Source organism: Engraulis encrasicolus, chromosome 11 (assembly GCF_034702125.1).
Source record: "Engraulis encrasicolus isolate BLACKSEA-1 chromosome 11, IST_EnEncr_1.0, whole genome shotgun sequence".
Classification (NCBI taxonomy): domain Eukaryota; kingdom Metazoa; phylum Chordata; class Actinopteri; order Clupeiformes; family Engraulidae; genus Engraulis; species Engraulis encrasicolus.
In genome coordinates, this window is record NC_085867.1 from 17,965,203 (window position 1) to 17,987,219 (window position 22,017).

The 22,017-nt window shown below is 42.8% G+C and overlaps 1 protein-coding gene across 10 annotated transcripts in view; it reads left to right on the plus strand.

The window, feature by feature from the left end:
* The window catches only part of ppip5k2 (diphosphoinositol pentakisphosphate kinase 2), a 64,891-nt gene that overhangs the window by 28,681 nt on the left and 14,193 nt on the right, over positions 1-22,017 (plus strand). For 3 of the 10 annotated variants that reach the window (XM_063210128.1, XM_063210133.1, XM_063210134.1), the window contains exons 10-26: positions 933-1,034; positions 1,712-1,798; positions 2,422-2,497; positions 2,611-2,720; positions 2,821-2,906; positions 3,626-3,751; positions 4,045-4,166; positions 6,278-6,460; positions 8,486-8,627; positions 10,260-10,486; positions 10,813-10,940; positions 11,215-11,329; positions 12,823-12,930; positions 13,049-13,165; positions 13,968-14,138; positions 18,742-18,783; positions 19,055-19,228. In XM_063210128.1, the coding sequence (XP_063066198.1) occupies positions 933-1,034; positions 1,712-1,798; positions 2,422-2,497; positions 2,611-2,720; positions 2,821-2,906; positions 3,626-3,751; positions 4,045-4,166; positions 6,278-6,460; positions 8,486-8,627; positions 10,260-10,486; positions 10,813-10,940; positions 11,215-11,329; positions 12,823-12,930; positions 13,049-13,165; positions 13,968-14,138; positions 18,742-18,783; positions 19,055-19,228 (2,116 nt within the window). The remainder of the gene's footprint in view (positions 1-932; positions 1,035-1,711; positions 1,799-2,421; positions 2,498-2,610; positions 2,721-2,820; positions 2,907-3,625; positions 3,752-4,044; positions 4,167-6,277; positions 6,461-8,485; positions 8,628-10,259; positions 10,487-10,812; positions 10,941-11,214; positions 11,330-12,822; positions 12,931-13,048; positions 13,166-13,967; positions 14,139-18,741; positions 18,784-19,054; positions 19,229-22,017) is intronic. The other 7 variants (XM_063210136.1, XM_063210137.1, XM_063210129.1 and 4 more) reach the window with 6 other exon arrangements.

Genomic DNA, 22,017 nt, shown 5'->3' on the forward strand with positions numbered 1-22,017 from the left:
TCAATAATGTGCATTGTGTGTCCCTTTAATAGTTATGCAATCCCGGATGGCAGGAATTGCATGTGATGTCAAGAGTTGATGTGACCGCATGTCATCATGCAACTGTGATGCCTGAAGGAAAGGCAGTTTCTGAAGCACCCACCCCCAACGTATACATGAATTGAGTGGCACACATGGCACACACACTGATCACGCTCATGCCGACCCAGAAAGATGGCTCAGAACATGAATATATTATTAAACCCCTTCTTCCATTAAAATCCTGTCGTGCTGAGTCTTTAACTTGTTAATGGTAATGATCATGTCTGGTAGCCCCATAATGCATACCATTACACAAGTGGAATGCTGTAATAATCATTGAAAAGTTAGCTACCATTGTACTATACTACTATGATAATAACACGGGGCCTTTTAGTAATGCACTGCGACTTGGTCATTGCCATTATGGTAAGAACACTCTGTGTCTTAAAGGGTTAATCTATATTACATGACTTAGCATAATGCCGTAGTGATGTTATGATGTAGTAGACTCTTTTCAGCAGATAGTGAATCAGAACGCTGGCGATCCCATATGGACCAAAGGGCTACATTGGTTTCATGAGTTTCAATTCACTGGGCCTGGTTTTCACCTATTGTGGACGAATTCCGAAACACTACGAGCACAAGAGATGGGGGAGGAGGATGGGTGACACCCTGTATATACTATGACTTCAGCGTCGCTGTACTGAATATGATCATGGTGCCGCACATAGCTGATTATGGCTCTTATACCGTGTTTCATATCCCACTGAGTTGCATTTGTCCAACTTGTATGCCTGCTCTGAAGTTGCATTTCAATTTCATTGTGCGTCTGTGTAGTGTACATTATACATGTGAATAGTGACCGTAGCATTCTAGATACCGGAGCTGAGGTCTTGTGTTTGTCACCGTAGGAACATCATCATGCGAGAGCTGGCCCCTCAGTTCCAGATCCCCTGGTCCATTCCACTGGAAGCTGAAGACATCCCCATCGTGCCCACAACCTCAGGAACCATGTGTGTATTACTCACTGCCTTCTCCTGGCCTCCTCCTCATGTGGCCTACACAGCACTTTGGTCAGAGATTCTTTAAGTACTGTATAGAGATATGCCAACATAATAGGTTTCTATTGGCACCTAATGTGACCAGGTTCCGGTCTGCCTAAAGGGGCGTGTCATAATGCTCAATGGGCCAATGGAACCTCTCTCTCTCTTCTCTCTCTGCTTTGGTTGTGCTTTGTTTGTAGAGCTTCTGACATGGCTTACAGAACCAAAGGAAGCTCTCTGCCGTTTTTGTTGTTGTACACTTTTTTCACCGTCACACAAAGCCCTGCAGACTGCAGAGAGGTTGCTTTATTTCTTTAAGTCCTTTCAGTTTGCTATTTCAGGGCCCTCACCTTGAAAGTCTTTGTTTGCAGGTGCATCTTTTCAAAGTGTCATTGCTTCCAGTGTGTAGAGGAGGAGCACGCACCACTGTATTCAAAAAATAAATAAATGATATGCTTGCTGACATTTCTTCTTTAAACCTTCATCAGATGTAAAGGCTTGGAGCTTAAACGCCAGCACGCCAACAAAATAGCCTGTCTTTAATTGAAAGTGTAAGCACTCAGTCACAGTAACAAGGGGCATCGTTGAGCCCGCTTCCTTGTTTGTGTCGTGTAAGTCTAAGATGGCTGACATTTGGCTGTCCTCAGGATGGAGCTTCGCTGTGTCATCGCCGTGATTCGCCATGGCGACAGGACTCCAAAGCAGAAAATGAAAATGGAGGTCAGACATCAGAGGTAATTTCCATTCGTTAACTTCCTGAACATTACAAAAAGAGGCCAATTGGCATTTAACACAGCAATTAGGTTTTAATTATGAATCGCATTAAAACAGGCGATGGTAGGAAGCAGTATTAAATGTATCAGTCAATTGAAAATGCAAATGGGGCAGTCATGGGTGAGTGGTTAGGGCGTCAGACTTGCATCCCAGAGGTTGCCGGTTCGACTCCCGACCCGCCAGGTTGGTGGGGGGAGTAATCAACCAGTGCTCTCCCCCATCCTCCTCCATGACTGAGGTACCCTGAGCATGGTACCGTCCCACCGCACTGCTCCCCATGGGGCGCCACGGAGGGCTGCCCCCTTGCACGGGTGAGGCATAAATGCGATTTCGTTGTGTGCAGTGTGCAGTGTTCACTTGTGTGCTGTGGAGTGCTGTGTCACAATGACAATGGGAGTTGGAGTTTCCCAATGGGCTTTCACTTTTCTTTCAAATTCTCAGCTCATCATTCATTGCCACTCTCCTAGTGTTCCTGGATTCAAGTACAGTGATCATTTCCAACGAGTTGTTAAATTTAAATTGTTTCCTGCCTGTACACACACTCACAGTGATCTGTTCTATTGTTCTGTGTTGTTCGTCACAGATTTTTTGACCTCTTTGAAAAATGTGATGGGTATAAAAGTGGCAAGCTGAAATTGAAAAAGCCAAAACAGTTACAGGTAAGACAAACCGACCCTAGATCACAAAACAAGAGTAAATATAACTGCATGATTTTTGTTTTGACTTACCTGTCTGTTTTTTTCCCACCACCTCTTCATTTGTGCATTGACAGGAAGTGTTGGATATCGCTCGGCAGCTATTGGTCGAACTGGGACAGAATAACGACTCGGAGATCGAAGAGAGCAAAGCAAAACTGGAACAGCTCAAAACAGTCCTGGAAATGTATGTGGACCTTTCAAATCAGGCTTCAGATGAACACTCCCTGTTCTGCATTACCTATACATGTCTACAAGAGCTCGTTGCTTAAATCTTTGTCTTTCAGGTATGGTCATTTCTCTGGCATCAACCGCAAGGTGCAGCTAACATATCTCCCCCATGGATGTCCGAAAACCTCTAGTGAGGAGGAAGGTATGACATTACATTACATTGCATCGCATTTCTTTTAGCAGACACTTTTATCCAAGGCGACTTACAAAGCGTATATATGCATTACAACATGTAGACTGCAGGGAATACAGGGAAGGTAATAGCTAGACTTGTACAAAAACAAAACAAAGTGCACAGACAGACAAATTGTGGGGGATGTCGCTGATACATACTAGTTCTGGTCAATTGTCATTTGATCACGCTTTATCATTGCCATCCTTTTTTCACTCTTCAGTTAGGATTAGATGCATAATATTGAAACAAAAACTACCACAGTGTCATTTGTAAGAAGCACAGCACTCCCTCTAAGGAACAAGTACTGTTCGATTTAGGTGGTTTTCAGACTGGGTCTGTTCACCTAACTGTGGTATTGTCTTTTTCGCAACAAACGACAGACCATCCTTTTTCAGTTCCCTAGAGTTGGATGGTCACAGGATTTCAACACCTTAAACTTCTCCCTTAGTGTCACGATCAGTCTACACACAGTAACCTCTGGTGTGTGTGTGTGTGCGTGTCCGTGTGCGTGTCTGTGTCCGTGTCCGTGTCCGTGTCCGTGTGTGTGTGCGTGTGTGTGTGCGTGTGCGTGTGTGTGTGCGTGTGTGTGTGCGTGTGTGTGTGCGTGTGTGTGTGCGTGTGTGTGTGTGTGTGTGCGCGTGTGTGCGCGCGTGCGTGTGTGTGTTTGTGTGTGTGGTGTTTTTCAGATGTCCAGAGGGATGACCCGTCTCTGCTGCTGGTGCTGAAGTGGGGGGGAGAGCTGACCCCAGCAGGCCGAGTACAGGCTGAGGAGCTGGGCAGAGCCTTCAGGTGCATGTACCCTGGAGGACAAGGTGAGGCGCCCACTCTACTAGTGTGTGTGCTTGTGTGTAACTTTATGAATGTAAATTATTTTTTTCAAAAAAATCAGTACATCCCAATTTGTTTGGCCTTAACTGGTTGTACTTGACAATATCATATGTGTTGCAGGTGCACCAATGCTTGCCCAATTGACAGCGCAGTCTTCTCATAGCGTGATAAATGTGTCTCATGATATGCTATTTCTACCCAGGTGACTATTCAGTCTTCTCCTGTTTTGGTACTGTAATCCCCTGTTGTACTGTGCTGTGCGCCTGTGTCTGCCCAGGTGACTACGCAGGCTTCCCTGGCTGTGGGCTGCTGCGGCTGCACAGCACCTACAGACACGACCTGAAGATCTACGCCTCCGACGAGGGCCGCGTGCAGATGACCGCAGCCGCCTTCGCTAAGGTCCGTGTACAGTAGTGTTTCTCAACGGGGGCTCTACAGTAGTGTTTCTCAAACTTTTTCAGACCGAGGCCCACTTTGTCCCCCCTAGAAATTATCGGGGACCACCTGTCAACTGAATTGGCAGTTGATGGATGCTAATTTGACACTGCTAATTTTTATGCAGATCACTTACTTTTTATTCACATTATAAGCCTGTCTTATTGTGTTGAAAACATGAAAATGTTACAAATATAGCCTACTGCTAGCTTATCTTGGAAAATTAGAAATGCCCTCGCGAACCACCTGAGCTCTGTCGCGGACCACACTTTGAGAATCACTGCGATACAGGGTTAAGGATCACTTGGGGGGTGTTGATAAGGAGACAGCTTAGGGAGTGGCCATATTTTTCACTACTAAGAGGGGCGATGGCAGGTTTATGATGCGGTAAAGGGGCTTGTTTGTTCAGAGAAGAGAGCCACTGGTGTACAACCATGGCTCCAGGGCCACCCAGGACGCAGGCTGAAGCTACAGAACCTGCTTGATTGATTTACCAGCATGACGTGTTCTTCTAGACTTTGTAAGCAACAACATTGCTTTCTGACTTGAAGCAAAGAGCAACTAGACTGGACAATGTAATAAGAAGTGTAACTCTTTCTTACTGAACTCACACATTTTTTTTGCCCAATTATGATACCGGTAAATTATTGTACACCAACCTTTTGTTTTCCCATTCCAAGGTAAGGCTTTCTTGCCAAATTTACATAACTTTAAGTGTGCAACTAAATACAACTGAAAGTGTCTCAGTGATGATTTGCAGGTCATTGAGCTGCCTGTTGTGGAGGTCTGTGTTGTCAAGAATGCCCTCTTGGTTTCAAGCATAGACAGATTGATGGTTTTTTCTCCCCTTTGGATTGGTCCAGTGGAGTGTCGTCTCCCTTTTCCTCTGCCAGAAAAGGCAGCCATCTCTGCTCCTCATTGATTTACACTGCCTACCCATAGGCACCCAAAGTCACTTATCCTTTCTCTGGGAGTTGTAGATTCCCCCCCATTTGAACTCAGTCATTGTCTTGGCCACAACTTAGGCAGCATAAGTTCAGACATCTCCCATGTTTTCTCTCTCTTCTCCGTTCCACTTTTCTCCTCTGTCATTCTCAGTGTCTCCTTTACCCCTCATTTTCAGTCACCCTACAGTTACAGTGTTTCCCAAACTTTTTCAGACCGAGGACCACTTTGTCCCCCCAAAAAATCTTTAGGGACCACCTGTCTAATGACTTGACAGTTGACGGGTGCTAATTGGACACCGATAATGATAGGCCTACCGCTTACTATTATTCACATCACAAGCCCATCCTGTTGTGGTGAAAATAATACTTCAGCTATGTTTAGCTTTGTAATAATGTTACAAATAGCCTATAGTATAGGCCTACTGCTAGCTTGTCTTGGACAAGTAGAGATCCCCTCGCGCACCACCTGAGCTCTGTCGCGGACCACAAGTGGTCCCCGGACCACACTTTGAGGATCACTGCCCTACAGTTACAGTGTGATTTTTACTTAGTCATTATCATATTAAATAGGTTTAGCTATAACTGCTGTGCTGACTATGCAGAGTTCAAGGGTAGCTGTAGCCAGACTTCAAGACTGGGCCCTGCCTTTGAAGTCACCAACGGTTGAAAGTAGTAGTGTGACGTCTCTCGTCTTTTCTCATTCTCTCTCTACCCCTCTGCCTTTATCTCTCTCTGTGTTATCTGTGCTCTTTCTTTCCATCTGTTTCTCTGTCTATCTACTTCTCTGCATCTTTATTTTCTGTTTGGGTTTCTCTCTGTCATTCTCTCTTTCTCCTTGTCTTTCTCATTCTAATTAATTCTTTTCATGTATACACACACATATGTCTGCCTTTCTACCTATTTCTCTGTAAATGTATTTCTTCCCTTCTGTATTTCTCTCTGCCAATTTCCATCTCTCTCTCTCTCTCTCTCTCTCTCTCTCTCTCGCGCTCTCTCTCTCGCTGTCTCTCTCGCTGTCTCTCTCGCTGTCTCTCTCTCTCTCTCTCTCTCTCTCCCTCCCTCCCTCTCTCTCTCTCTCTCTCTCTCTCTCTCTCTCTCTCTCTCTCTCTCTCTCTCTCTCCACTGCAGGGTCTGTTGGCTCTAGAGGGGGAGTTGACTCCTATCCTGGTGCAGATGGTGAAGAGTGCCAACATGAACGGCCTGCTGGACAGTGACAGCGACTCGCTCAGCAGCTGCCAGCAGAAGGTCAAGGCCCGGCTACACGAGATCATGCAGAAGGACCGCGACTTCTCCACAGAGGACTACGACAAGGTCCGCACCGCACCGCACTGCAACGCACTGGACTGCACTGTAACGTAGGGCTGCACGATTATGGAAAAAATCATAATCACGATTATTTTGGTCAAAATCATAATCACGATTATTAATCACGATTTTTGATTTTTGCAGATTTTTTTGAAAATTATAACGAGATGAAATATAACCAAGAATGAATTACATACGGGATGAGCAAAATAAAATGAATTGTAATAATTATGTAAAGGCAATAGCATGAAACTTAAGTGGACAGATTTCTGTCCAGAAACACCAGCCTGTCAGTATGTTCTGGCTTCAAGGACGCTCTCAAAAGTAGGTCACTATTGCCACGATTAAATCACGATTAAAATCATGACTTCGATTTCACAATTTTATCACGATTTTGATTCTTTTTCGATTAATTGTGCAGCCCTACTGTAACGCACCACACTTTACTGATCCGCACCGCACCTCACTGCACTGCACCTCAGTGCACTGTAACGCACTGCACCGCACCACACCACACCCCACTGCACCGCACCGCACCACACCCCACTGCACCACACCACATCACACCACACCGCACTGCACCGCACCACATTGCACCACACCGCACTGTACCTCACCACATTGCACCGCACCGCACCACACCGCAACACACCACACCCCACCGCACCACACCGCACCGCACCGCACCCCACTGCACTGCACCGCACCACACCACACCACACCCCACTGCACTGCACCGCACCACACCACACCCCACTGCACTGCACCGCACCACACCACACCCCACTGCACTGCACCGCACTGCACCTTAGTGCTCTGTAACGCACTGCACCGCACCGCACCGCACCACACCCCACTGCACTGCACCTCACTGCACCCCACCAAACCTTGCTGCTCCTGTGCATTCTAAATACAAATGTAGCTTTCAAATGTGTCAAGCAAACCAGCAGGAATTTGGAGTGCTGCAGGGTGTTCACTTTTCCACCTCAGTGCTCGTCAGTGTAGTGTAGAGGCTCTTAAATTAGTTTCAAGTAAGGAAGCCTGAGGTACTCAAGATTGTAGCCTTCGTTATATATATACATTTAAGAACTGCAAAGATTGCCAATGCATTTCAGCCTGGCATATCAGTATTAAAAAATACATTGTAAGGTTTAAAAAAAAAAAAAAACAGGAGCATGGTGAAATCCATTTAAACTTCCCCACTACTTCAACGTGGTATTTTATTGAAAAAAAAGGTTACATTTCTACTCTGAGGGGTAATAGGAACTGTGAGCTATGACCCCTCTTTAAGGGTTTGTTTCTGTTTGTTCCTTATTTCCACATTAAAAGCTCTTTCCCTCTTTTAAGAAGTGGCTTTACGTCCATCTGAGTAATATTCTGCTGCCGTGAGAGTGACTCCCTCTTCTGTAAATGCCAGCAGTGTTTTACTGCAGCTGTGGTGCACTTGGTCCTCATAGGAAACCAATTTACACTTTTTATAGGTTTTCTATTACGCCATAGATCTAGACTGTCATGACGCTTATATTTCACTGGGAGATTTATTGAAGGCACTCCAGTTTTTACTCGTGTGTGTGTGTGTGCGTGTGTGTGTGTGTGTGTGTGCGTGTGTGTGTGAGAGAGAGAGAGATTTTTTTGTGTTTCTACTCTGTGAGTGGCTTGGAAAGTGACAGAATGAGTTCTGTTGTGTTGCGACAGCCTCGAAAATGAACCATTACTAGGCCACTTCCTCTGAGAGCACCTACAGTAACTGTTTGTTTGGAGGTTTTTTTAGAGGCTTTTTTTTCCTTTTGTTGTTTCCCTTTTTGTAGTTTTTGTCCCCCATCTTCCCCTGAACCACTCTAGATCCATCTTGTTTTTGTCCCCCATCTTCCCCTGAACCACTCTAGATCCATCTTGTTTTTGTTCACAGGAAGCTGTTGTCTCAGAGAGGATAGAAGAAGAGACGAGACATAGAATCTAAAATCTTTTGTGTTTGTTTGTTTGTTTGTTTGTTCATTTATTTGTGCGTTTGTGCTGTTTTCTCCCCATCAGCTCGCCCCAACTGCCAGCACGTCCCTGGTAAAGTCCATGCAGCAGATCAAGAACCCGGTGAAGACCTGTGACAAGGTTTACTCCCTCATCCAGAACCTCACGCTGCAGATCCGGCGGAAGATGGAGGACCCCGTGGCCACCGGTAACACATCTCTAGCTATTTCTCTACGTTTTTTTCTTAGCAGGGGGGTATTTCAAGAACCTGGCTCAGGAAACCTTGAGGTAGTGGTAAAACATCCAATAGAAGAGCCTGGAGTTCATTTTTTCAACTAAATGATGCCGATTGGCTACCAATTAGCAGGTTTTTAGATTTCAATTGCATTACATTGTGCTTTGCTGATGCGACTTACAGATATCGGTACAGGTATTGGTTACAGTCCCTGGAGATGGAGCAATTTGGGAATAGTTGTCTTGATCATTGGCACCTCAGCCATGGAGGGAGGAAGGCATTGGTAAGGGTGGCCATTGCAACCCTGTGATCTACAGCTCCACTGCCCCTTTTGATTTACACTTCCTGTGGGTAACTTTGCCAGGCTTATCACTTCACCATGTTCTTGAAAAGCAACAGTTCACTAATATGAGCACCTACAAATGAAATGTAAAGCAGCAGAGACAACACAAGAAAGCCAATTTAAAAAAAAAAAAAAAAAAAAGAATTAACCTAATAATTAACGAGGAGTTCTGATGTTCCAACCTGACATTTCATATAAAACCACTCAACATCGTAGAGTAGAGTAACTTTATTGATCCCTGAGGGAAAATCCAGGAAAAAATCTGCAACACACAATGTGCTCTGTGTGTTTGCCTGCCTTTATTGGCATTTACCAATCAAAGGCCTTTTGAATGTCACATATGTTACCGGCGTCGTCATTGCAACGATATTCATAATGGACATTTTCTGTCAGGTACAACAGCTGACAAAGGTTGTCATTTCTATTGAAGTGATGGTGAAGCAGAGCTGAAGACAGATGTGATACTGTGTTTGTTTTTGTTGCAGTGGTATTCAATTTTCAGATTCACTGCGCTGAAGAGCTGCCCTTTAAAGGTTATCTGCTGCCTGGTTGATCATTTCACAAATTATCACTGTGTATTTCATCAGTGAAAGGGCTGGGCTTATTATTAATGGTAGACATCTTGCTGTACGAATGTTGACGTTATATGTTGGACACTCAATATTGTTATAGATCATTAGCTACTCACCAATTCTAATACATGTTTATAACGTCTTATTAGATGTAGTTTTCCTGACTCTCGGCAGACCCTTGTGTATTTGCCCTCAGCTTTGTGAGCTCACACAACGGTCTAAAGGACCTTTAGATTCGCCCTGCTCCCAAACCAAATTGCAGTAGAACCTATGAGGATCACTGAGATGTTAGGTAGTCAAAACTGAAGTGTCGTGGAGAAGGGAAAAAATTGTGGCACACGGCAGTTGTTTCAGCAACAATGGCCGCTCGCATCGACTCACTCATCGACATTGATTCTGTATTGTTTAGAGATGCAATAGATTATTATTATTATGAAGTTCTTAACTAATAGGAACATGACTTGCCTGTTGCCGCCTCCCTGAGGTCCCTGGGCCCCCAGTTTGATAACCACTGGCAGACACATTGAACACGGAGATTTTCAGCTGTATCACACCTTCTGTGTCCCCCTCTCCCCCTCCTCCCCTATACGCCATTATCTAAGGACATGTCCAGCTGTTTTGTGGTTCACAGGAGTGCACATAACATAAGCATTAAGGGTTCTGCTTTTTTTAAATACCCCGTTGTCCAAGGAGATATCCAGCTGTACCACAGCGAGACGCTGGAGCTGATGCTGCGGCGCTGGTCCAAGCTGGAGAAGGACTTCAAGATGAAGAACGGCCGCTACAACATCAGCAAGATCCCCGACATCTACGACTGCATCAAGTACGACGTGCAGCACAACAGCTCCCTCAAGCTGGACAACACCATGGAGATCTACCGCCTGTCCAAAGCGCTGGCCGACATCGTTATACCACAGGTGCGGATGTAGAATGGATGTTTTAATGTCATGGACATAAAGTAGAGTAGAACAAACATTACTAATTCCCAAAGGGTAATAATAATGCCCAAGCTACCTTAAAAAATTAAGGTACCTTGGTACCGCACAAGGCGTCGCACCAAAGCACTAGCTGAGATCTGTATGGTCGAGTCACAGGTGGCTCTTCTTAAGTTCTGTACCCAGAACTCTGGCTGGATTTTGGAAATGCCCCAACCACTAAGTACGGCAGGTCATAAGTGGATGTGAATGTGGCATGTCGTATTGTAGTACTGATCAACCTAACAACTTTTGTTTTGTTCCGTTAGGAGTATGGCATCGCCCAGGCTGAGAAGCTGGACATTGCCAAAGGTTACTGCACACCCCTCATCCGCAAGATCCGCTCCGACCTCCAAAGAACCCAAGACGATGACACGGTCAACAAACTCCACCCAGTGTAAGGCAGCCTGAATGAGGAGCCAGTCGACAAAAAAACCCAAAATGCTGCTTTGAATGCGTTCAAATCCAGAGTCTCCGGAGTCAGAGTTGTTTTTCAGGATGCAACGTCTGCACCTGTCCACATCGTTTAAAACGCACTGACATCATGACACATAAATTGTATCTGTCTGTATCCCCTCTCCCCTTGACTGAAAGTAACAGAATGCATTACATTAATATTGTTATTATTTCCTAATTCCTATGCTTATTTCTCTCCTCTCTTGTCTCCACAGGTACTCCCGAGGTGTCATGTCTCCTGAGCGTCACGTACGGACCAGGCTGTACTTCACTAGTGAGAGCCATGTGCACTCACTACTCTCCATCCTCCGCTATGGCGCCCTATGTGACGTACGTTACATTAATCATACACACATTTTTTACTGATTAAGCATCAAATTACGACAAATGTGCTCATACTGACTTAATAGTCTCATTTAATCATTAATTCCTGATTTCAAAACCTGGTGTGAAAGGTAGAGTGTCCAGGGGCCTTGAAATGGCACCAAAAAATGCCCCAACAGGCAAAACTGCGTCGACTGAGTTTTTATTTTTTCCACACCAGCAGTGAATATTTACAAACGAGTGTCCAAGTGTCCAAAAAGGTAAGTATTCAAAAAGAAAAATATTTACAAAAATAATAACAAAAAAAGGTCAAAATCAAAATGTCTCTTCAGCAGAGAAAAATTATTTGGCATAGCACTACAATTAAATGGCAAGTCACTTACTGTCAACCTTCACCTACCGACCTCCTCGAGCAACTGAGAAGTCAGACCTTTTAAGCAAAAGTTTTCCCGCCCTGGCCACTGGACTAATCCATTACAGAACATATGCCAGGGGGGATTTACAAACAGAAACGAAATAACTAAAACTCTACAAAACGGTACCAAACATGTAATAACTAAAGCAGGCCTTAAACGCAAATGATAACAAATGAATACATAAAGAAATAAAGCAACAAAAAGCATAAATAAAGATAATTGATTTTACAGCGCGCAGCGCTGCCAATGAGCGAACGCGCATATGGATATATGCGCACAGAAACATGCCCTCGGCTTCTCGCCCCAGACCCGGAAGAGCTGCAACACTGCAGGTAAGTTTAAAAGGCTACAGAAACACTTGGCGAAAGGAAGAAGGCTTAAACAGTGAACACAATGCATTTAGGAGGTGGTATGCTTTGCGAACATCATGAAAGTGTTTTTAAAACAATGCAGGATTTCGCGGACAACACTGTGTTTGATGTGTGTGTATGGCTTGTGTGAATGTGTGGAAGCGTTAAGCATGTGCAAAATGTTTGTAGTGTTGCTGTAAACATGTGTGCCCCCATGAGACTGCAAACATCGCAAGATGTTAATAACATTGTCCCGACACATAAATAAATGTCCAATGCGTGGCGTTTCAGCCGCGGGCTTATAAGAGGTGAGAGAGGGGAAAGTGCTTTGGCGCCAATAAAGTTTAAAAGCGTCCGCCTGGACGCGGTGGTGACGCGCCCATAAGCCGCGTCATCACACCTGGGAATGCATGTATGAAATGAGTGTCACAACTCTTAACGCACAGTGTGCTCTGAATATTTTCCAGTTTTTTGGCCTTTGCCAGTCATGGCCCTGGCTGTTACGTACATGTAGTATGTACTGTATACCACATAGACATATGCAAAATCTTTGTGTGGCACTTCATATCGATGAAATCTTTGGCATCTGGGATCACTGTATTTACATTCAATGCGGACAAGTATGCTGTATGTAGAGGTGTGAGTATACATACCCAATATGCCATGGTCTCTCTAAATCGATTGCAATGTTGTTGGTGTGCCATAAATTGTGTTGTCTTGGTTACGTTTTAAGGAGACAAAGGACGACCAGTGGAAGCGGGCCATGGAATACCTGAAGGTGGTCAGCGAGCTCAACTACATGACCCAGATTGTCATCATGCTGTACGAAGACCCTAACAAGGTTAGCTCGCCCTAACATCTCTGTTGCCATGGCTACAGCACGCACTCAGGCTTTTCCTCCTCCTCACCCTGACGGTTGCTATGTGACTGCATGATCTTTCTCTTCTCTCTCTCATCAGGACCCTTCATCAGAGGAGCGCTTCCACGTGGAGCTGCACTTCAGCCCCGGGGCCAAGGGCTGTGAGGAGGACAAGAACCTGCCCTCAGGGTTCGGCTACCGGCCCGCGTCCAGGGAGGTGAGGAGGATCACAAGTCACCTTTATTTAGTTAGTTAATTGTTTTTGTTATTATTTATCCGATTGTGTCCTGGAGACAAATGTACGCTGAATTCAGGTTCTTGAGATTTGAGCTGTTTTATTAAAAATGTGGGTAAGCTAGAGCTTGATGAACACATTCTAAGGAAAAACGAGGATCCTAGCTTTTAAACGCAACTCATTTCATGTTTGTATGTGCTTCGGAGGCTGAGATATTTAGGATTTAATAGGTAGAGGGCACCCTTTCCCCAAAAGGGCTTAGGACAAAATGGGTTAAGTGGTAGAAGACCCTCTCAGCTGGAGGCCAAGAACGTGCCCTGAGGGTTTGGCTACAGGCCTGTGTCTAGGGAGGTGAGGGGGACCAGAAGCATTCAGAGATCACAAGTCATGATTATTTATCTATTTTATTTAGATTTATTTATGTTAGCTGATGCAGTGCCACACCAGCGCTAGTCTTCCTGTGTAGGGGGAAGAAACTTAAAAAATCATTTAGTTCAACTGCAGAGTTTGAATTAAAAAAATAGGAAATCTGTTTAGGACATACTTATTACCTCGCTGCACTCAAATATAAGGACTTTTTGTGGATCAATATTGTTTTTTGTTGCAATATTGAATTGGAAGCCTTCCTGTCTTCCTTTTTCATGTCTTTCTTCGCTGTAAAATAACTGATATGGTGTATGGTTTGCGATGTGTGGTCAGTGTTTTTTTTGAGCATGTGTTTGTCAAAAACAGTACATCTGTATTTGAGCATGCATTTTTGTCACCCATGTCCCCACAACACCAGAACGAGGGCTCCAAGAAGAAGTCGCAGAACGACAGTGACGAGGAGTCGGGCCCCGTGAAGCGCGACGAGCCGGACCGCGCCCTCATGATGTTCCGGCCCATGGTGTCGGACCCCATCTACATTCACCGGAAGTCCCCCCTCCCCCGCTCCAAGAAGATCGGTTCCGTGGAAGTGAGTGACCCACGCCCGACGGTAGCCCTTAGTTACAACAATAGTGTGCTTCGTAAAGTCATACCAGATATTATGAAAAATGTATTAAGATTTCCTGGTGGTTTTAGTGGAGGTATGTACTGTACATGTATGTGTTCCTGAAATTCAAAAGTGACCTCAGAGGCTCCTTGGAAGGGAGTAACCTGCACCCAAGAGTAGCCCTCATGTATAGTCTATAATAATAATGTGCATGGTAAAATCATACTGCATTTTTAAAAAGCAGTATAAGATTGTCTGGCACTTTTAGTGGAGAGATTGTTGTTTGTATTTGTGAAATTCAAAAGCAATTTCAGTGAGTGACCCGGCGCACCTGACGGTAGTTCTCACGTATAACAATAATGTCCATCGTAAATTCATACCGTCTATTGTAAAAACGTATTGTTAAGATTGTCTGGTGCTTTAAGATTGGCTGCTGGAGATATGTATGCATTTCATCCTGACACTCTTAAGTGACCTTAATGGTCGAAGTGTGCTATGAAGATGGCCTCGGATCTCGGGGACAAGTGAGTAATCGATTCATATCAGGTGTAAGGAAAGTGCGTTTAAATATGGGTTTCAATCAGATTTAGTGGTTGCAAGCCAAAATGCAAGTTAAAAATGCAAAATGCATGGTCATACTGTACATCATTTTTAGTTGAAATGGATCGGGATTAGGATAATTCTGTTTGATTGCTTTGCATCGGACCCTTTTTTATATAGTACATAATAATGACTTGGTGCATAATAGCCTTGTGAAAATCCAACTGATTATGGTGCAATGTATCAATTTGATGTACTAGTCTTGCAGATGTGCTTTTTTGCTTCTGGGTCTTTTTTCCTGCTGGCTTTTATGGTGTTGACGAATAGACTTTGGCTTGGATGTGCACTGGCATTGAAGATGGAACAAGTACAGTAGATGTAATTTGTTGTTGATTACCTTCAAACATCTTAATCTTCAGTATGACTGAGCTGTCCGTTTCAGCACCATGAAACCATCTATACAGTACCTCTGCCATTTCGGAGGCTTATGATAAAACTCTGCCATCATGCTGTTGCCACTTGGTTCTACTGCACAGCTTTGCACACGGAAGTTAGATAAATATCATGAAAACTAGATAGCTCTTTTTTTAAAGTACAGTATTGGGCCGAATATTATAGAAAGTATCTAGTTTATTTTGTTCTCAACATGTTACCTGGCAACAGCATTATCAGGGTTCCCGCGGGTTATTAAAAATATTAAAAAGGCATTGAATTTAGTTATCCAGCATTAAGAGCATTAATAGCATTGAATTAGCTGTTAAAAGTCGGGAATTTTTTTCACTGCGGCATTAAATTAAAAAAAAAAAACATTTCAGTGTGCAACCTAAAGGACGAAGGTTTTTTTTTCATAATGAAGATGACGCACAGAACGTCAATACCCATGATTCGTTGTAGAACGCTACTGTAAACACAAATCTAGAGTGCAGCGGCGTCATTTTTTGATGAGGTGAGGTGAAGAATGGGAAAGTGCCGGTTTAACCCCAAGTGGCTGCAGGATCCAAAATACTTTTGGGTAAAATCTGTGCCGAATGACCGCGAGGCGTGCTGCACACTATGCAAGAAAACGTTTACGCTGGGCTTTTTTCATAATGAAGATGACGCACAGAACGTCCATTCGTTGCACTGTAAACACGTGCACAAACCTTGAGTGCTGCAGCGACAACGGGAAGAAATCCTCCGCTGTCATTTGTAGCCATTTCAATTTCATGACAAAGCTGTGTTACAAACGCAATTAGGCTACTTGGCGAGACAGACCTATCGATTGGTCGCAACTAGTAGATGTATCACCACGACCACCGACATTAATTAACACACTCTTGTTTGAGGAGCTCCTAAAAGCGTTAGCAGAAAACAAGGCGACGTCATGCAACATTTAGCCTCTTTTTAAAATCTTGCATTGAATTTTTGAGGTGGCCAATAATAACCACAGACGCGTAACCGCGGTTAAATCACACACTGGTTAGGCTACAGTGCACTCCACACACCAACGCGTGGGCACGCTATACCTGTTGGTAGCAAACTTGACTCGTATCAAAATCCCGTCTCTGAACTATTTCCCCTTGCTGTTTCGGAAAAAAAAGACGACTACTTAGTTGATCTTGTTTTAATCGATGCGCTGCTAAACCAGGAGACCTGACCCATCTATGAATAGGGGGGGCTCACGGCGCATTTCCTTACTGAATCATGCTCAGATAATGCATACTTCCCAGAATTGCGCATGGTGAAAAATAGTAAACAAGCATGGACGCATGCATGGTCTTATCGGATAATCATTATTGTGGCCATTCGACTATGGCAGTGCTATTCTCAAATACCTGTAAAACACTACATTAAGGGGGATCATTACTTGCACAACTAGCCCTATGACCAATAACTTGTTGACTAAAAAAATGAGTGGGTTATTGTCAGTTTAACGCTCAAATTGTAAATGGTACATTTAAATGTAGGCAATTATGCTTTTTGAACGTCATTATAATGGAGTGAAGAAAAACGATTAGGCCTAATTATTAGGCCCAACAACAATAATAATGGTCTACTCCAATTTAGTCTGATAGGTTTACATTATATTGGCTAATACATGTTGAAAGACAGATAGGCCTACTGTATGAATATAGGTTACAGTACATGTGCAAATTATGATTAGGCCTATGATTGGTCTACTTCATCCTAGAAAATGTCAATAGCCTATAAAAAAACAGCAAATGTTCCAATTCTTTCTGTGTTTGGTTGATCGGTGATCATCACAGCAAGTCGGTAATCTGCAATTAACAAATAAATAGTGCTTTTGAAGCAGCTTTTGAATTCAATTCTGGGGTTTGTTTAAGTAAATAAATCTGAGATGCTACAATGCAACTTTGCATGTGTTTTAATTGTATTTTCCATAAATGTACATTCTTGTGCCAAACAGAGAGGTAATCTCTTAAGAAGTAATGAGGTTTGAATTTGATACACGCTTTCTTAATTGAATTTCGTTCAATATTATTGAAATAATGGGTGCGATAAAAGTATTAAATTTTATGTGAACATGCATTAAAAAAGGTCTTAAAAGCATTGAATTTAGGTTTAACAATCCTGGGGGAACCCTGATTATAGCAGGGTGAGAGTTTTCTCTTTGAAAGTGTTTTTTTTCCCCTGTTTACGTTTTCAGTCAAGCTGTTGGGATGTGATGTTCTGTGATAAAATATGAACGGGTTTTGGTGTTTTTATGAAGTGGATTTCCCCTCATACACCATGACAACAATGATTTAATTATCATGATTTACCAAACCCACATTATCCCCTTACTTACTTTCACCTCATGTCAGTAATTCACCACAAGCAAAAAAAACCTCCTCACATCATATATCGCATGCCTTTTAAAATTACAATAATCCTACGCTGTCACACTTTGAAAATATTCGTCATCCTGTATTAAGGAAGCCTTCAAAGTCTTCAGAAATTAGATGGGGGGAAGAAGCAATATCTTTTCACATATCCTAAGACCCAAGAATTAAAAAAAAAAAGTTTTTTCATGACTATGCCTATTATAAGTAATTTAGCATTTCTGTTTTTTTACTATTAAAAAGAGATGAGCAGTGCCTGAGAGACTAGTCACACCTCTTCAAATCTATGTCATAATGTAGTTTCAAACGCCACAGTTTTTACATAAGAATAATTTACTTCATGGGTTTATGTCATGTAATGTAAAGTAAGAGGTCTCCCTCCCACATTGATGTTTACACAGACTAGATTATTTTAAGGCTTTAGCTTTAGTTAGGGCTGCACGATTATGGAGAAAATCATAATCACGATTATTTTGGTCAAAATTGTAATCACGATTATTAATCACGATTATTGTTTTTTTTGCAGATTTTTTTGAAAATTATAACAAGATGAAATATAACCAAGAATGAATTATATACGGAATGAGCAAAATAAAATGAATTGTAATAATTATGTAAAGGCAATAGCATGAAACTTAGGTGGACAGATTTCTGGCCAGAAAAAACAGACTGTCAGTATGTTCTGGATTCAAGGACGCTCTCAAAGTAGGTCACTATTACCATGATTGAATCACGATTGAAATCACGACTATGATTTCACGATTTTATCACGATTTTCGATTATTTTCGATTAATTGTGCAGCCCTAGCTTTAGTGTACATAAACAACACAGTATGTTCATTAAGATACTGATGACCTGCACGTTTAATTTTAAATCCTCTCTATACGGCCCTCATGTTGGTTAAGAGACGTTTTCATAAGGGAGGTGGAAGTATGAGGATTTTATTTTATTCTCTCAAGGCCTAATTAAATCGTCTCCTTCTGCAAAATGTGCATCTATAAACAGGCTAAGTCGTGGTTTGATGCAGGATTTTTCACAATAAAAAATGAAGCGTAACATGATTGACTGTCCTGGGAAGGTGTGGATACACGGTCTGCCATTTGACACATGTGAATTGAATTTTAACAGTGAACAAAAAAAAGAAATCTTCTTTTCACCAGTTTGTTTTGTTGTTTTGTTTGTTTGTTTGTTTTTGTATATTTTGTTTGTTTGTTCTTCTTAGTCCCCATTGCAGCCAGACTTTAACAAGACCAGCGCTGGCAAAGTATGACCCTTCCTTTTGTTTCCAAAAAAAAAGAATATAAAAACACATAGACAAAAGCCTCCACAGGGCTTGCTATACATTACTGTGACCCTTGTGTGAATGTTTTCGGCTAGATGGATGGATGGATAGAGCTAGCTAGCTAGCAAGCTAGGCAAAGAAGGAACGTTGTTTGTAAACGTTGGGCCGACTTGGCCTGTTGGTTGTTTTTTTTTTTTTTTTTAATGTTGCATGACTGTGCTGTTTCTGCCCCCTCTGTCCCTTTGCCCTCCAGGAAGAGAGCCCCCTGAGTGTGTCTAGCCCTGACTCATTTGGTACCTGGATACATTACACCTGTGGTGTGGGTACAGGGCGGCGAAGACGCAGATCAGGGGACCAAATCACTTCCTCCCCCGTCTCCCCCAAATCACTGGCTTTCACATCCAGTATTTTTGGCTCATGGCAACAGGTTTCTATGACATTTTTTTCAAATTTACCATAATATTATTATTATTATTATTATTATTATTATTCATTCACACACAGACTTTTCGCTAACTTTTCGCTTTTAATTTTGTTCATGCGCACCCCCAACCAAAAAAAATAATAAAGAAAACAAATTGGCGGCAGTGGAGAAGGACACCTAAAGCCAAACAAATTCAGCAGATCGATTTAAAGAGGATATTTTTACCCTAGTAGACCTTACCGGATTACAATTACAGTTTTTGTTTTTATCTTTGTTGTGAAAGGGCCCCCTAACTATTCTCCTGCATCGCCTTGTTGAATGTATTTTGTATAATGTGCTATTTACAATGCATGTCTTCTCTCTCAAAGAACACCTGAAACCTAGGCTGTCTACATCATCTTATTTCACACACTATGAAAGATTTTTCTTTACGCCTTCGGCTTTTACAAATAAAATACAAAAATACTAAGTAGCTGAGCAGTGTGCCCTCCAGATGGTTGTAGAATTCCTAGCCCATGATTCTCAATCCCAGTGCTGTAAATGCCATACCCTTTTTGTCTTGGTGTAGAATGGAGCAACATAATTGTTGTGCAGAGGCTCATTATTCTCATGGGCACTATCATTACACGCCATTGTATGTTGTCAGGCGCTGAATAGGGCAAGCTGGAGTTGAATGAAGCCTTTGCCTATATTGGCTACATTGACTTGCTATTAGCAAGCATAATGCTGTATGGCTTAAAACCTTCATCCGTCTCTTGGCGTTCTTTGACATCTTCATTTTATGGTTTTAAAATGTAGCGCTTCAGACTTCATTTCAGGCCTTTTCCTGGCCACCATAAAGGGAACGTTGCCTATACAGAGTAGTATCAATGTTCACATGCTCTTTCTCCTACAAAAGTGTAAAAATTATTTTGAAATGCATCTGCGACTGAGTGACAACTCTGACAACTGTAAATACAGTACAAAGACAGGGATGAGACCATGTACATTTGGTGGCATCTCGGTAGAGCAAAATGTCTCCATGCCATTGTTCACCAAGTTCAGTAACAAACCACGGGCGGACATCCAATGTCAATAGAAAACAAGAAAAACATTGCAGCCTAAATGGGAATCCATACAGTACCAAGCGTAATGTGCAAATGTGTAGGAGAGCGCAGATATGAAAATCAGTCTGAGGAGAAGCATCAGTCTGCCGATCTCTCATGATAAGCAAATCAGTAATACTGGGCCAGCTGCCAACAAAGACGCCGTCTCAATCATGTGCCAGTCCTGTATTTTCAGACTATACATCCAAACAGCTCTGCATCTGAAGCTGACTGTGATGAGCACTCAAGACAGGTAGCTCAACTACTCCAATAAGACATTAGTTGGAAAGAAAATGTCAGCAGGGTTTTTACTTTTTTTAACTTTTTGGATTTGACTTGTCTGATCTGGGTTTTCGTATTAGCCCTAGTGCAACTAATGCCAACTGAAATGCCTACCTGCCTCATGACTTCTGCTTTTGAGTGGCGAAAGGCTTTTGACTCCTGTGTCTTTAAATGTAAGTGCGCTGCTATCAGCCGTATTGTAGGTGAAGGTTCCGGGTTCAGGCAGTAAAATCCCTGCACCATATTCAATAGCAAAAACCATTGAACATGTGCATAAGCGAAACCATTTGTATGAAGTGTGTAGACAGAGAATGTGTCGCAGGGTTTTCACTCTGATGCCAAGATCTCTACTGAACAACAGTATAGACAAAAATGTTTGCAAACTCTGACAAGTTGTCTTCTTCATGGGAAGCTTCCGCATGATTTGCAGTGAGGTTTGGGGTTACCCTCTTCTTCGCAGATGTCACCACACCAAACCACACACTGTCAATTTGTTTTAGCCAATTAATCTTAAGATTTAAAATGTTCTATTCTTTCTAAATTCCCATTTTCATTGGCAATTTCCAAGATGTGTACCAATACTACTAAATTCCACGTCAAGCGCAGTTCTGTGGCTGTTCAATGTTTGTCCTAGCAGACACGCACTGCTGTGGCCAAGAATTTCACTTGCTTCACAGTCAACAAAGAGGCACACTTTAACGTGTGATCTTCATTCCTGTCCTAACTTACTGTTTTATTCAGTTGAATAAAAAAAATACAAAGTGTTTGAAAATTCAAAGCTTCTCAGCTGGAGGCAGTGAAGTGTGTAACATTTCTTATATTTTGCTTGCTTCAATTGGGGTATAAATGCAATGCATTCAGTAGAAGCTATTCAAGTGGTTTAAGAAAGTGAAGGTCCTGTGAGACTATGCATCGCGGACACAGGGGACTTCAGGTGCTAGCTCATCTACCTTGATTAAAAGTTGTCATTGTGCCATTGTCGTCGTGACACAGCACTCCACAACACTCGGTGCTCACTGCAGACAACAAAACTGCATTTTACACCTTAGCCGTGCAAGGAGGCAGTCCAAAACAGCAGGATGGGACAGTATTCAGGGTTCCTCAGTCATGGAGGGGAATGGGGGAGAGCAATGGTTATTTACTTCCCCCCAGCAATCTGGCTGGTCGGGAGTCGAACCGGCAACCTTTGGGCTACAAGTCTGACGCCCGAACCGCTTACACATGGCGGCCCAAATAGGTGTCCTTAAAGGTGTTGCTATGAGGAACAGCTGGTTTCAGTGAAACCTGGAGCAAACGTCAAAAAGTGAAAGTGTACTCAATTTTCTATTTACTGTGTAATGAGCATTGAAGGCATATTAAGATATGTGACAGGACAGACTTTCTACTCCATGGATGTCCACCCCTGTGTTAGTTTTGCATAACACT